Consider the following 15,249-nt stretch of genomic DNA (forward strand, 5'->3'; position numbering starts at 1 on the left):
CCCACTTCCCATATAACGGTAATTTTCAGAAATACGAATACTGCGATATTTTAGTAACTACTGAAGATTATTCACTCAAAATTTATATTTACAATAAGTTTTAGACGAAAAATAAGAATATTATAAATTTTTGGAAAATGGGCGTAGCCACGCCCAGTTATGTTTACATGTGTATATCTTGGTAACCGCTGCACCAATTTCTTCCAAACTTGGCACAGTTGTTAACCTTGGTATAACATACGAAATGGCCGAAAATTTTTAAAATAGGACAATAATCCCATATAACGGTAATTTAGAGAAATACGAAATCTTCGATAAATCAGTAATTATTGAAGCTAATTTATTCAAAATTGATGCTTGCAACAATTCGTTACCAAGAAATACGTTTAGGATACAATTTTGAAAAATGGGCGTGGCACCGCCCACTTATAATCACATATATGTATCTCGGTAACCGTTCTACCAATTTGTACCAAACTCGGTGTGGTTATTGCACTTGCCACATAGTGGCAAAACGTTGAAACTTATTGAAATCGAACTAAAATTACGGCCGCTTTTCATATAACAGTAAATTTCAGATATGCTTGAAACTTCAATATTTCGAAATTTAAGGACGCTAATTTACTCAAAATGGATACACCTCGGTTTACCATGTAGCGGTAGCTTTCGGAAAGGTGAAAAACATATATTTAATACTTGCGCCGGGTATTTAATGTTCGGCTCCGCCCGAACTTAGACTTTTTTACTTGTTTATTGGAAAGATGGTACCTCAAGGGTCGTCCCGTAATTTGGTTTAGAGATCCGATGATTGGATCATGAAGAAATTAACGGTACCCCTAAATTTGTATATGAGAATTGAAGTCGGTTGTGTTCTTTCCTTAAAAACTACTTGTTTAATAAAAAGTTCTATAAACTCAAGATGCGCTCAACTTTCAAAAGTACCTAATAAAAAATTTTAAAAAAGAGTCAGTAAAAATAAATTTATTGATTCCATGAATTTTTGCACTTTTATGTTCATTTTTTCGATTTCTGGTTTCTGGTTTTCGATAGATGGTGATTTTTCACGATTGCTAAATTTTTTTAATATTTCGAGTTCCGAAAAAATTAACTGAACTCTCAAGAAAAACGAAAAATTCATATAAAACGACGGACGAGAACTGGAAAAGAAATTTTCTTCTACCAAATTTTCATAAATCAGTTTGCAGCTCTCAAGAAAAAAATGCTCGTATATTTATTTCCTCATGAAAATTTACAGCAAAAGCAAAGCGCTTTTTCAAGCAACAGAAATTATAATAAATATTTCTTATAATTTCCCTGAGAGCTGGATTCTTAGCTTTAAGATACAGTTTGTATTTGAAGTTATTAGCTTTAGGGGGGGTTTGAACCCCAAAACCCACCCCTTGTGTGCGCTAATGCTAATAACAATAATTATAATCTTTTTTATTATGTGCTTTTTATAAGCGTAAAACACAAAATAATTACTATAACTGGTGTTTGGTTTCAAACTCGGACAAACTAGACAAATTAATCAGATTTTATTTTTAATTGAATTAACGATTAATGTTTTAATTTAATTAAACGTAATCGCAGCCAGCGATTAACGATTAAAAAAACGTTTTCATTAATCGTACAGTTGATTACGACTAATTAATTTTAAACGTCAAACGCGATTAACATTTTAATCGTTAATTTTTAATCGTTAATCAGATTAACAGTTTGCCAACACTGTGTGAAATCATGTTCATATTGACGGAGAAAAATGGACGTTTTTGGAAAAGAGGCGTAGCACCTCCCATACTGACTGAAAGCTTCATATTGCATATCTCTTCAAATGTTTGGGGTAAAGCACTCAAGCTTGGTATGGAAATACATATGTATGTATGTATGTGAAACTAATACCATACTCATGGAGAAAAATGAGAGTTATTGGAAAAGGTGGTGTGGCAACTCCCATGCAAATTGGTTTTTCTATGCTGCATATCTCTGGAGGTGTTTATTGCAGGGGACTGGAACTTGGCACCGAGATGTGTATACAAAATTAATTCCATACTCATGGAGAAAAATTTGCGTTATTCGAAAAGGGGCATGGTACCTCCCGTACAAATTTACTTCTTATACTGCATATCTCCAGAGGTGTTCATGGTAGAGTACTGGGACTTGGTACTGGGGTATGTAAAATCAATTCTAAATTCATGGAAGAAGATTAGGGTTATAAGAAAAAGGGGCGTGGCACTTCCTACACAAATTGACTTTTTCTTGCCACATATCCCTGGAAGTGTTTGTGGAAGAATACTGGAACTTGGTATGGAGTTGTGTATACAAAATGTATCAATTGCTCATGGAAAAAATGTGAGTTATTAAAAAAGAAGGCATGTCTCCTCCCATACATACTAAAAACTTCTTAATACATATCTCTGGAAGGATAGAAAATCTCTCGAAGTATTATAAATTTGTTATGGAGATTTATTTTATAAGTGCCGTACTGACAGAATAAATTTCATTAAATGGAAAAGGGAGAGCCGGGTTCGGCCTGAAATCTAAAGCTCTCTTGAGGCATTTGCTACAGTAATGAGAAGTGGTATTTTATCAAGGCCAGGTTACTAAATTTGAGTTGGAAATATTAAAACCCGCCGTGGCACCTCCAAGAAGGTTAAGGTAAACTTAGAGGGATTGATATCTTTCGTATGCCCAGCGCGCAGACGAGATTTTATAATTTCATAGTTTTAAACGGCCTAAATACCTTAACTCGCTTAAAAAATAACGAGCTATAACGAAATGGGCACAGAAATAAAATCTAACATCATTAAATTATTTTTCATATTTGTATAAAAGCGCGGGGTGAAACCCGCGGGTATAAGCGAGTGTTATTATCAGGGAACGGATTTTTAGGACCTAAAAACCTATAAAAAAGGCAAAATAAAATAACGAAATAGGCTGGAAAAGGTAAAATAAAATAGCGAAAAAGGCAGGAAAAGGCACTAGGTATTGCAAAAAAGGCAAAACAAAATAGCGTAAAAGGCAGGAAAAGGCAGTAGGTATTGCAAAAAAGCAAAATAAGGCACTAAAAAAGACGATTTTCGCGAAGAAAAGCCTTGAATGTACTAAATGTGCGTTCGACGGAAGTTGATACAAGTGGAGCCCAATTTAAAACGTTTGAAACGTTCATATTATCAATAATAAGGGCGTTTTCCTCGCCCTTTACAATTTTATCCACTCCCCTTATTGTCACCAAGCCTACATTAGCTGAGAAAACGGCTTTGAATTTTTCCAACACCAATTTGGCAAGAGGTCCCTGCGCTTCTATAAGCCGCATGGGCATGTGTATATTTTTTAATCTTAAAAAAAAAAATTGTAAATGCTATAATCACTTTTTTAAAGGTAGAAAAGGCAAAAAAAGGCAAATATCTTAAAAAAGGCAAAAAAAGGCAAATATCTTAAAAACGGCAAAAAGGCAACATCAAATGTGTATATATGGAGTCAGGGAAAGCTAAATCGTGGACATTCTTAATCGAATATACTCTATCTCTTTAGCAGAAAAAAAGGCAATTTCCATAAAATCTGTTCCCTGGTTATTATACATTTATTAGATTTCAGCGAATGGTTGTCTGTACGGGCACATGCTGTCAGCACCGTTATAACAATACCCGTAGGTGGTGGCCAACAAGAAGAGAGGCGTAAAGCACATCGTGTTGGTTTCCATCAGGAAAATCGTGAAGCGGAAAATGAACGGCGTCAGCGAGATTCGCGCAGGTGCTCGGCGTGTACTGAAAATCATTTTATCGCAAACTGCAAGGTAATGTCATACAATGACAAATGGAATATGGTTAACCGCATGCAGCTATGCCGGTCGTGCCTTAAGCCACACGATCCCAAGTTTTGTAACGAACGTCGAGAATGCGGCAAAAACAATTGTGTAGCAAAACATCATACTCTGTTGCACAAGCCGATGTCAAGCAACGATAGCGCTTCACAAAACATAGTGGGGATACATGTACAAAAATCTTCGAATGTTTTGTATCGTATTTTGCCTATTAAAATTCACTCGCGGAATGCTACTGCAGACATTTATGCACTTTTGGATGATGGATCAGGCCCTACAATCATAGAACATGATATATTCAAGAAGTTGCAACTAAAAGGTGAAGAATCCGAGCTTCGGTTGCTTTGGACTGATGGTTCTGTTCGTGTTGAGGAAAACTCCGCGCTAGTCAATTTGCAAGTGTCAGATCAAGCAAAAAATAAAATGTATACGTTGCGCGACGTACGCACAATCGACAAGCTTGACTTGCCTCCGCAAACTTTGGTAATACCAGAACTCTCGCAAAAATATAAACATCTCAGATGGCTGCCAGTACAGTCATACAAAGATGTGTTACCTCAAATGATAATTGGGAGGGCAAGATCGATGAGCCAGCCGCAACGAAAACTCGTCTGGGATGGACAATCTACGGTGTTTTAAAATATAACGAACAAAACCTACGCGATGATTTGCAGTTACACATATGTGAATGCGACGATGACTTAGCTATCCAGAAGCTTCTAATTGAAAGCATGAAACATGAAAGCGCAGATATACAAACCCAACCATGCGATTTAAAATATGAGCATGATAAAAATCGACTTGCCAAATACGTCGAACGCACCGGCGACCATTTTACGACTAAGCTACTCTAACGTTCAAGTAATATATCACTGCCAGCCAATTACGAGGTGGCAAAGCGTCGACTTGAGTGCTTTGAGAAGAAGCTCAACCAGGATTCTGGCTTTAAAGAGAATGTAATCGCGCACATACATGGCATGAAGGAAAGGCAGTACATTCGCAAGCTGAATGAATGTGAAGTCCATATGGATTATAAGCGTAAATGGTATTTACCTATATTTTCGGCTAGAAACCCCAACAAGCCAAAAAAGACAAGATTGGCATGGGATGCTGCTGCGGTCTACAAAGGATTTTCTCTAAACGGATGCCTGGAGAAAGGACCTGATTTATTAAGACCGCTCACGAATATCATTTACAATTTTCGCATCGTTAAGATCGGCATCTGTGCGGATATCTATGAAATGTTTCACAGAGTCAGTGTAAACGAGGAGGATCACCATGCGCAAAGATTCCTTTGGCGTGATTGCGATGACTCTGGAGCGCCAGATGCCGATGCGTACCACCACGATATCATTAATCTGCAAAAAGACCCTCGATGCATATTGCCGAATTCTAGTTCGCTAAGAAAGCTATCACCATTTCTCGAAGATGACGAAATAGTTCGTTTGCGCAGCCGCTTGGAAAGGGCTCCCATAGAAGATGCGGCAAAAAAACCAGTCATTTTGCCAAAAACTCACAAGATCACACAGCTTATAATTGATTGGTACCACCGAAAATACCAGCATGTCCACCATGACATGGTGCTCAATGAAATATTTCAGCGATTTTACATCCCGAGCTTACGTCGAACTCTGCGATCTGTACGCCTAAACTGTATGTCCTGCAAGTTGCGCAACGCAAACCCGCATCCGACTGAAATGGGACCACTACCTGTAGGACGCTTGGCGCCATATACGAGACCATTTACTTACTTGGGTATTGATTTCTTCGGCCCGGTCTTCGTGACAATTGGAAGGCGCACAGAAAAAAGATACGGCGTGTTATTTACCTGTATGACCTGCCACGCCATCCACATCGAAGTGGCACACTCACTCAGCATGAACTCCTGTGTAATGGTGATACGAAATTTCATTTCCAGAAGAGGTCAACCCATAGAAATATTCAGCGACAATGGTACTAACCTGGTTGCAGCTGAGAAGGAGTTACGTAAAGCCTACGCAGAATTGAATTTCGATGCTCTACAGGCGAAACTAACAACCGCGGAATGCAAATGGACTTTTATTCCACCAGAAAGTCCTCATATGGGCGGCGCCTGGGAGCGATTGATACGCTCCGTAAAGAACGTAATGTACCACATCGTTACACCGGACACCAAGCTAACAGACGAGAAACTACATAATCTGCTTTTAGAAGTGGAAAGTATTGTCAACGGTCGTCCGCTTACTTACTTATCGTTGGACGCAGCCGACCAAGAAGCTTTAACGCCCAATCATTTTTTGCTGGGTAGCTCCTCTGGCAGCAAACCACCAAGCAAATTCTGCTCAACAGACAAATATGTTAAAGGTTCCTGGCGCCACTCACAGTACCTAGCTGACATGTTTTGGAAACGATGGGTAGCCGAAGTGCTTCCAACTCTAACCAGAAGGTCAAAATGGTTCGACCATACACAACCAATCGAAAAGGATGACGTGGTAATCATCATAGACCCTAATCTTCCTCGACACGCTTGGCCAAAGGGTATTGTAACCAACGTTTATACCTCCAAAGAGGGCCAAGTAAGAAGCGCTACAGTTCGCACATCGGCCGGCGAGTACCCCGTCCAGCTGCAAAGATAGCACTGCTAGACATCAGACGAAATAGCACCGACACTGTTGCCTAGATGAGGGTATTTTCTCCCATGGGTCGCAATACCGGGGGGGGAGAATGTGGCAACATCGTCTCGAAGGAAGGTGGCTACACAAATGTAGTGAAGTTTCACTCTACGGAATAACAAATTAATTTTTACCGGTAAGATAAGAAAACCAAAGCACTTTAAAGTGAGGAACAATTTATCTGCCCTGTTATTAAAGGCAAATTTACTGCTTACATTAGAAAATGCATCGGGTGAGCAACAACTTATCGATTCGAGAAATTAATGCGCTGATGAGAAAACGAAAACTCGTATATCGAGACGATAAAGTGGCCGGTAATATAAAGGTTAGATGAGAAAACAGCCCTTAGAGCGGTTTTCTAATGTAAGCAATAAAGTTGCCTTTACTAACAGGGCAGATAAATTGTTCGTCACTTTAAAGTGTTTTCGTTTTCTTATCTTACCGGTAAACATAAATTTGTTATTCCGTAGAGTGAAACTTCACTACATTTCCGACTGTGAAACTTCACTACATTCGTCATAAAACTTCAAAGGTTAGTAATGCAACATAAGCAAATATGGAGCAAGAGCAACTGTTAGCAAAAACCAAGCCCTTGGTTGAAATATCTAATATATCTGACTCATGTACCAAAACCTAACCAAAATTAAAAGTTGGGTACAAATTTTTAGAGGTTGCATCGGGTGACCAATAATTTATCGATTCAAGAAATTAATGCGCTGGTGAGAAAACTAAAACTCCAATATCGAGACGATAAAGTGGCCGGTAATCCAAAGGTTAGATGAGAAAACGGCCCTTAATTTGTTAAATGGCCCATCAAGTCGATTGACCGTGTATGTTCTTGTGGTGTGATTGTACCAGCTGCTGGTGTCGTGAGTGGTGAAATTAGCTCAATTTTCTAAGTAAAAAGTATTTTGGCGGAAATTTCTTGCGCTATATGAGTCAAAGCCGTGTTTGTGGAAGATAAAGCTCACGATATTGCAGTTGTGAATTAAAAAAAAAACAATGTTTAACAAAATGGTAGAAAAATTATGAAATTTCGGCTCTAATCATTTCGATCTTTCCTCGACCTCATTTTTAAAGAAATAAATACTGTACCAGCATGCTGGTGAGTTATATGCTTCGGGCCTGATAGTACAATCACTTGATGGAGCCAGCAACCTGGTGTCATATATTTCCCCTTTTATACAAAAAAATATTTGCTTTTTTTCCAGAGTTCATTGTTTTTCTATACCATTACTTATTGAAAATGTTTGCGTGTATACTTACATATGTATATTTAAGTAAAAAATTTTAGCTAAAATTTTTAGCCACAACGCCTTTTTTTAGCTCTTTTTTAGCCCTTTTTTTAAGGAATTTGGCTACCACTAAAAATGATTCGCGGCAACACTGATTAGGAGCTGGCAATGACTTTTTCGCCTTCACTCCGATTCATTGATAGTAATTTTTTCGTATTCATACAAATCATTCGAATTCGTAGATTTTATACAATAGATTCAGTGATAGCTCTGAGTAAGTCTAGCACGAAGTAGTATTCCAGCAACGATCTTTAGCTGATAATCTCACTCCTGACTTACGAAGATCAGTTGCCTCTAAACGGCGAAGAATTTTATTGTTTATAGGCTCAGAAATATATATGTCAGCGTTATCCATACTTATTCTCAAAATTCTTTCGAATTTTGTATCAGAACGGAGTCCTTGGATTGTTTGAAATAAAAGTCTGTTCGCTAGTGCTGCAAAGCCATCGATAGTCACACCATCGATGGTTTTCGATAATTTTATAGACAACCATCAATAATATGGATGGTTTATTAGGGTGGCCTGTTAAATAGAAAAGGGGTACAGAAATATTATTTTATTTACACATATTATATTGAACGGATTTAAAAGCTAAAAAAATAAAACTTATCATTTATTTTTAAACTAACTGCGGTTTATGCCTATTGAAAAAGGGAGATTACAACTTGGAGGGGCTCATGTTAAGTAAAAAAAGTAAACAAGCAAAAAATAAGAAATAAACAATGTCGATCACCTCATATGAAAATTCTTGCAACTTACCTGAGGGTCAATTCCCGTTCTGCGTTATCGTGAAGTGAATTCACTATATAGTACAAAATTATCCTACAAATAAATGCGGTGTAAAAGTATTATTTTTATCACTTCGCAATAACGCAGAACGAGAGTCGACCCACTGACCTCTTACCTGCAGTTAAGCCTTTGATGGCAATAGGCTATGAGTGAGCATTATAAAATTTAAACTAAAAAAAGTTCAAGTAAGAAAGTTAAAAACAAAAGAATGTATTCATTAATTTTTCTTCAACTTATAAAATAGTTTCGCGGAAACAATTTGCTTTTCGCGGGTTAACGTGAATAAAAAAGAACTTTATATTTATGACTGCAAAGTAAAATACCATCGATGGTTTCAAAAAACCTAAAACATTGGCCCCATCGATGGTTTTGCAGCACTACTGTCCGCCTGTTAATCTAGTTATCTGACGAGTCCGAGCAAACTGTTGGCAGGGAGAAAGATTTGGTTTCACGTGGTATTTTTAATTGGCGTCTGAAGAAGAAGGATATTTAAATCTAAATATCATATGTTCAGTGGCATAAATGCATTATATTCACAATGTGAAAAATATATTTCACTTGAGGGAATTACATTAAAACAAGTAATTTTTAGCAAAAAAAAAACCGACTTCAACTCCCATATAAAAAATATATATATATATATATATATATCTCATGATCCACTGATCGGATCTCAACCAGATTAGTATGGGACCACCTCTGAGACACTACCTACTACTAGAATTATCGAAATCGGTCGGCGTGGTCCAATGTTATGCGGTAACATACATAAAAAAAAAAAAAAATATTCCGACGAACTGATAACCTCCTCCTTTTTTGGAAGTCGGTTAAAAATTAAAAATATTTGAAACCATTATGTATTCATTATGTATTAGCGTGGGTCGAAAATCCGCTTTTTCAGAATTTTGATTGGTAATAGCAAAAATATGGTTCATTATGCTCTAAAAACAATTTTTGGTCAATATCTTAGGCTCGCCCAAGTCCATCAAAGTTCAATATGCTCAAGAAATAAAAATTAATAAATACATTAATTAGTAATTTTTGTACTAAAATTGCAGGTATTTTCGAAAGTATTAGTCCTACATAATTTGGTATATGGACCTTTTTTGTAGGGAATCGAAGCTAGCTAAGAACAGTTTTTTTAGCACTTGAACTTTGATGGACTTGGGCAAGCCTAAGATATTGACCAAAAATTGTCATGTTTCACACAAATTAGTTTTAAAGCATAATGAACCATATTTTTGCTATTACCAATCAAAATTCTAAAAAAACGGATTTTCGGCCCACGCTATTATGTATCTTTTTCGAGTATTTACTTACCTACATATGTATGTAAATTACCAAACCAAAGAGGAAAATGATATGCAATATTGGCGCATCCATACAAGGTGCCCTGCAAGAACAGTGACTATCATTTGACAAATCATTTGAGTGGCAAGACTGATAGAGATTTCTGTCACTGGCTACCTACAAGTTTCTATCAAATTCTAAAGAGCAGTGTGAAAAATCTGATGTAAACATTTGTGTACGTGTGATCTTCCGTCTTCCTCCGACTTATGGCATTATTTAGTTGTCTCTTTTTAACCAACGCAAAATTTGTAAATGTGTTAGTAAGGTAAATGAGAATGTGTTAGTTTCCATCACACAATTCTTGTAGGGTGGTGTTACTTGAACAGCTGATATGATATTTTTGTCTCTACACTAGTACAGCAGAATGTCATCCAAGACAAAATGGTGTAACTTCAGGATGTCAGCAAAACGAAATGGTGAAAATTTTATTATTTTCTTTCGTATTGACATCCTGATGCGTCAAAAAGCAATAACCTACCTACCACCTTATATGGATGCGTCTTGGGTTTGCGTTGAATTTTATTTGAAATTTTGTTTTAAATTTTTATTTATGTAATATTGTATTAGTATTACAGCTTAAGAAAAAACACATAATCATTACTTAATTTTTGGATAAACATATGTATGTATGTATGTAAGTATTAAATTGGAAATAATGTACTTTTCCTTAATTTCTTTTTCTCATTTTATTTAATCTAAGTTTTGTTAACCTAAAACCGTTTTTATGACAATAATCTAACTTTTGTTAACCTAAAACTGTGTTTATGACAATATTGGAAACTGAAAACAACTTTTAACAAGTAAAAAATCTGATAGTGGGTATGACTGGAAGCATTTTTGGTTCTATAAAGAAGACAAAGTCGCAGCCTGAATTAAAGGAGCTTAGTCAACGTGTTAAAAACATAAGGAAGACGTCGAATGACGAACTTTTGCTGGAGCTCAAAAAACAAGCAGATCCTGCTACTCAAAAACTTAAAACTGCGGTAGAAACAATACTGGGCGAAAAGGATCAGGTTCGTTCCCTTACGCAAGACACCCTCCTGGAGCTAAAAGATATTGATGAGGTTACATCGAGGGATGAAGTACTTGAGGCGATAAGAGTTACCCTTGAAGGCGAACCAATCGTGCCATCAGCGATTCGATCCATGCGCGCAGCCTATGGCGGAACTCAAACATGCACAGTCAGTCTGCCATTAACAATCGCGCAGAAGCTCTTGGACAAATCGAAAATTCGTATCGGGTGGGTTATATGCCGTATAAGGGAAAAGGTGATCCTCTCTAGATGCTTCAAATGCCATGATTTCGGACACGTGGCACGTAACTGCCGAAGTGAACAGGACCGTTCTAGTCTCTGCTTCAGATGCGGCAAACCAGACCATAAGGCGAGCGCATGTTCGCACCCACCATCATGCGCACTGTGCCACAAAAAGGGAGGAGCAAATGCCAGTCACGCGACTGGGAGCCGAATGTGTCCAGCATTCCAGCAGGTGAAATCATCGATGGAAAAAAGACAAACACTATGACGGTGCTACAGCTCAACCTAAATCACTGCGAAGCGGCCCAAGACCTTCTTGGCCAGACGGTGTATAAGTTAGGCATAGACGTAGCTATACTAAGCGAACAATATAAAAACAGGGATGAAGTTTCGTGGGTCAGTAATTCAACTGGTAGTGAACGACGCTAGACTAAGAAGCGCAGCACTCATCGCAGGAGACTTTAATGCGTGGGCAGTTGAATGGGGTTGTAAAAGAACAAACCCGAAAGGTAGAGAACTCACTCAACCTGGTGTTGCTCAATAACGGCAGCGAGAATACCTTTTTCAGAAACGGGACTGGTTCCATCATAGACCTCTCATTCATAAGCAGAGGTTTGAGCAGAGATGCTAAATGGCTAATCAGCGACTGCTACACCACAGCGATCACCGCGCAATCGTAATTAATATCGACAAAATAAGCGCAAGCACGGCGTTCCCCAATAGAAACATAGGTTGGAAAGCCAAACACTTCGACGAAAAGCTTTTCGAAGTAGCTTTCAACGAGGCAGAAACATCACTATCAGTGGAACCGTCAGCGTCGGAGCTTATGAGGGCGATTACAACGGCATGCGATATCACTATGATGCGGCTAGCCGCCGCAAAAGACACAACCCTATGTACTGGTGGAACGACCACATCGCGCTACTGCGATTGCAGTGCAACAGAGCTAGACGCATATGCCAGCGTTCGCGTTACGCAACAAATGCCCTACAGCTGAGACAGGCATACAAGGATAGTAGAAAGCTCCTCAGGGATGTGATTCGGGACAGTAAGCGAAAAATGTTTTATGTGTTGGAGTCAATAGTAACCCGTGGGGATTTGCCTATAAGCTAGTAATGAAAAAGTTAAAGAAAACTACGCACCCAACATTCCCAATACTCATGGAGCAAATTGTGAAGGAACTCTTTCCTCAGCAGTCCAAATTCGTCAGGAACTTAGTAAGCGAGTCTGACACCAGCATCCCGGTTGTATCTATCGAAGAAGTGCTCAACGCAGAGAGCAAACTCATGGTTAATAAAGCGCCAGGACCAGACGGTGTCCCAAACATCGCCCTTAAGGAGGCGATCAGTACCAGGCCGGAGGTATTTGCAAGGGTGTTTAATACGTACCTGCAAAAGGGGGTATTTCCAAATGTATGGAATCTCCAAAAATTGGTACTGCTACCAAAAACCGCAAACCCTTCATCTCCAAATAGTTTTCGCCCCTTGTGCATGCTAGACTCTACTGGAAAGGTCTTCGAGCACATAATCAAAAGCCGTCTGGAATTATTTACGGACGAGCAGCTGTCAAAAAACCAACATTGATTTAGAAAGAAGCACGCGACAATAGATGCGATTGAGACTGTTAAAACAATCGCCCAAAAGGCAATAGACGGAAAGCGCTGGCTAGGAGGCGCCAAAAAGTACTGTCTGGTTGTAACCTTAGATGTCAAGAATGCGTTTAATTCCGCGAGCTGGAAAGAAATACTAAACGCGCTTGACAGCCTAAATGTACCAAGGTACCTGCAAAAAATCATCTCCAGCTATCTGAGTGATAGAGTGTTGCGCTACCACAGCGACAGTGGTTTCGTGGAATATGAAGTAACGGCGGGCGTACCTCAGGGATCAGTGTTAGGCCCCATTTTGTGGAACATTATGTATGATGGCATCCAGCGACTTGCTGTTCCTAAAGGTGTCACATTCATAGGCTTCGCGGACGACGTGTGCATCGTCGTTACAGCTAAGACGCTGGACAAAATAGTAGCCATCGCAGAGAGAGTTATAAAAGTAGCTGAGGAGTGGTTAAGAGAAAAATCGCTAACACTGGCAGCCCACAAGACGGAAGCCGTTCTTATCAGTAGCCGAAAGAAGGTGGAAAAAGTGAGAATCAGATTAGGAGACACCATTATAGAGTCCAAGCCGTATGTAAAATATCTAGGGGTCTTGATTGACCACCGCCTTTGTTTCCGGGACCACCTGGCATCAGCAAACAAGAAAGCAGCGATGGGAACAGCAGCCTTGTCCAGATTAATGGCGAACATAGGGGGGGCACGCCAGCAGGCTAGACAAGTCTTGGCAGGGGTTGTGAGGTCAATACTCCTTTACGGATCGACAGTCTGGCGTGACGCTTTCAAACGGGCATCCTACATACGAGGTATCAATGCTACATACCGCTTAAATGCTCTTAGGGTATGTTCAGCTTATCGAACTGTCTCCGAGGATGCAGCACTCATTATCGCAGGATTATATCCACTGGATCTCGTGGCCCAGGAGATGTCCCAAATAAGAATCGCACGGCAGGATCAGCCTCATACACCACGTACAACACTTAAAGCCGCAGCGAAAGCACAAAGCTTGGAACAGTGGCAGACTCGTTGGAATGGCACAACAAAGGGCAGGTGGACTTATCACCTAATACCTAAAATAGAAACCTGGCTCAATAGGCAGCATGGAGAGGTAGATTACTACCTGACTCAAATCATCAGTGGACATGGCTGTTTTAAAGCATACTTGCACCGCTTTAGACTTGCACCAAACCCCTACTGCGAGCAGTGCGGACCAGCAGTTATCGAAGACGCAGAGCACGTATTTTTCAAATGTCCCCGCTTCAGCTCCATAAGGTCCGCACTTAACCATAAGCTTGGTTTGTGCGTAACACCAGAGAATCTGATTCCGTCAATGCTAAAGAGCGAGGAAGCCTGGAACGATGTCTGCCATATGGCAGCCCAAGTTGTTAAATACCTCCGACACAACCCGTAATGGCAGGTGGAAAGTTCATAGGGAAAGCCCGTTTTCTTGAAAAGTTACGGCATATAGAGGGCGAACCTCTCAACTAATATCGAAGAGCCAGCATTAAACTGCTGCATCCGGACATTACCAGACTTAGAAACGAACTTCTTAGTGGTACAAGACAAAAAAGGTGGGTAGGTTAACACCAACCAAGACAAACAGTGGAATAACATGGACAGTAACAGACGTAGAGCTTAGTGCTCAAACCGCCTCCCGACGAAATACTTAACGGTGGTACCAGGGGGATCGGTACATAGACGGTAGGAGGTTTAGTGGGTTAAAATCTCACACTGACGGGGTTAGGCTTTCGATGCTTCCTCCTCTGAAAAAAAAAACAGTAGATGATTAAAAAGAAATGACAAAAAAATATGTTTTTAATACAAAGTGACTCCGTATTTTTGCTTATTCTGCATCGGATACATTCGAAATTTCGAAGTTTGGCGCTCCAAGTTAGCAACAATGCTTCGGATTCACCTTAATTTGGATTGAGATAATTCCTTTTATAATTGTAAAATTAATGTTTAGATACGAATTATTTAGATTAAACAAAATTTTTTTAACTAAGAGAGTAGGTATTTAAACTGAAAAAAGTCTTCGAAAATATTGAAAGATTTTAAACTTTTACTGAACTGACAAAACTATATAAAGTAATTTTTTTCGAGCTATCATTTCCCCGGCTGAATAGAATACCCCAAGCGATAACATCCGAAAAGATATCAGCTGCTTTATACTACTGTAGATGACCTATTGGGAACTGAAAGAGCATCTCTATTGCGAACATAAAAGTGCTATGATATTTAGTGTCAAACAAATTCTACCTTCCAGGCCACATAAATGTTTTTCAGAGTCCTAGCTGTCACTGCAACGCCTGACCTTATTTCGGTCGTGTCAGATTATTTCCTATTTAGATTTATATGGGTACTAGGCCAGAGTATGGAAAGGACAGGAATAACTTTAATTACCTGTGGACTAGCGCTGTCAAACTATCGATAGTCAAGTCCATCGATGTTTTACGATAGTCTTAAGGGTGACTATCGATAC

General features: G+C 39.1%; 1 protein-coding gene across 1 annotated transcript; it reads left to right on the forward strand.

Moving 5' to 3' along the window:
- Positions 1 to 4,845: 4,845 nt before the first annotated feature.
- On the forward strand, positions 4,846 to 8,709 carry LOC118754303. Its single transcript, XM_036489184.1, has 2 exons — positions 4,846 to 6,375; positions 8,644 to 8,709. The coding sequence occupies exons 1-2, from the start codon at positions 4,846 to 4,848 to the stop codon at positions 8,707 to 8,709; spliced, it is 1,596 nt and encodes a 531-aa protein (XP_036345077.1).
- Positions 8,710 to 15,249: the final 6,540 nt, after the last annotated feature.

This window comes from Rhagoletis pomonella, unplaced genomic scaffold (genome assembly GCF_013731165.1).
Source record: "Rhagoletis pomonella isolate Grant_MI unplaced genomic scaffold, Rhpom_1.0 Rhpom_scaffold_00002, whole genome shotgun sequence".
NCBI classification, from domain to species: Eukaryota; Metazoa; Arthropoda; class Insecta; order Diptera; family Tephritidae; genus Rhagoletis; species Rhagoletis pomonella.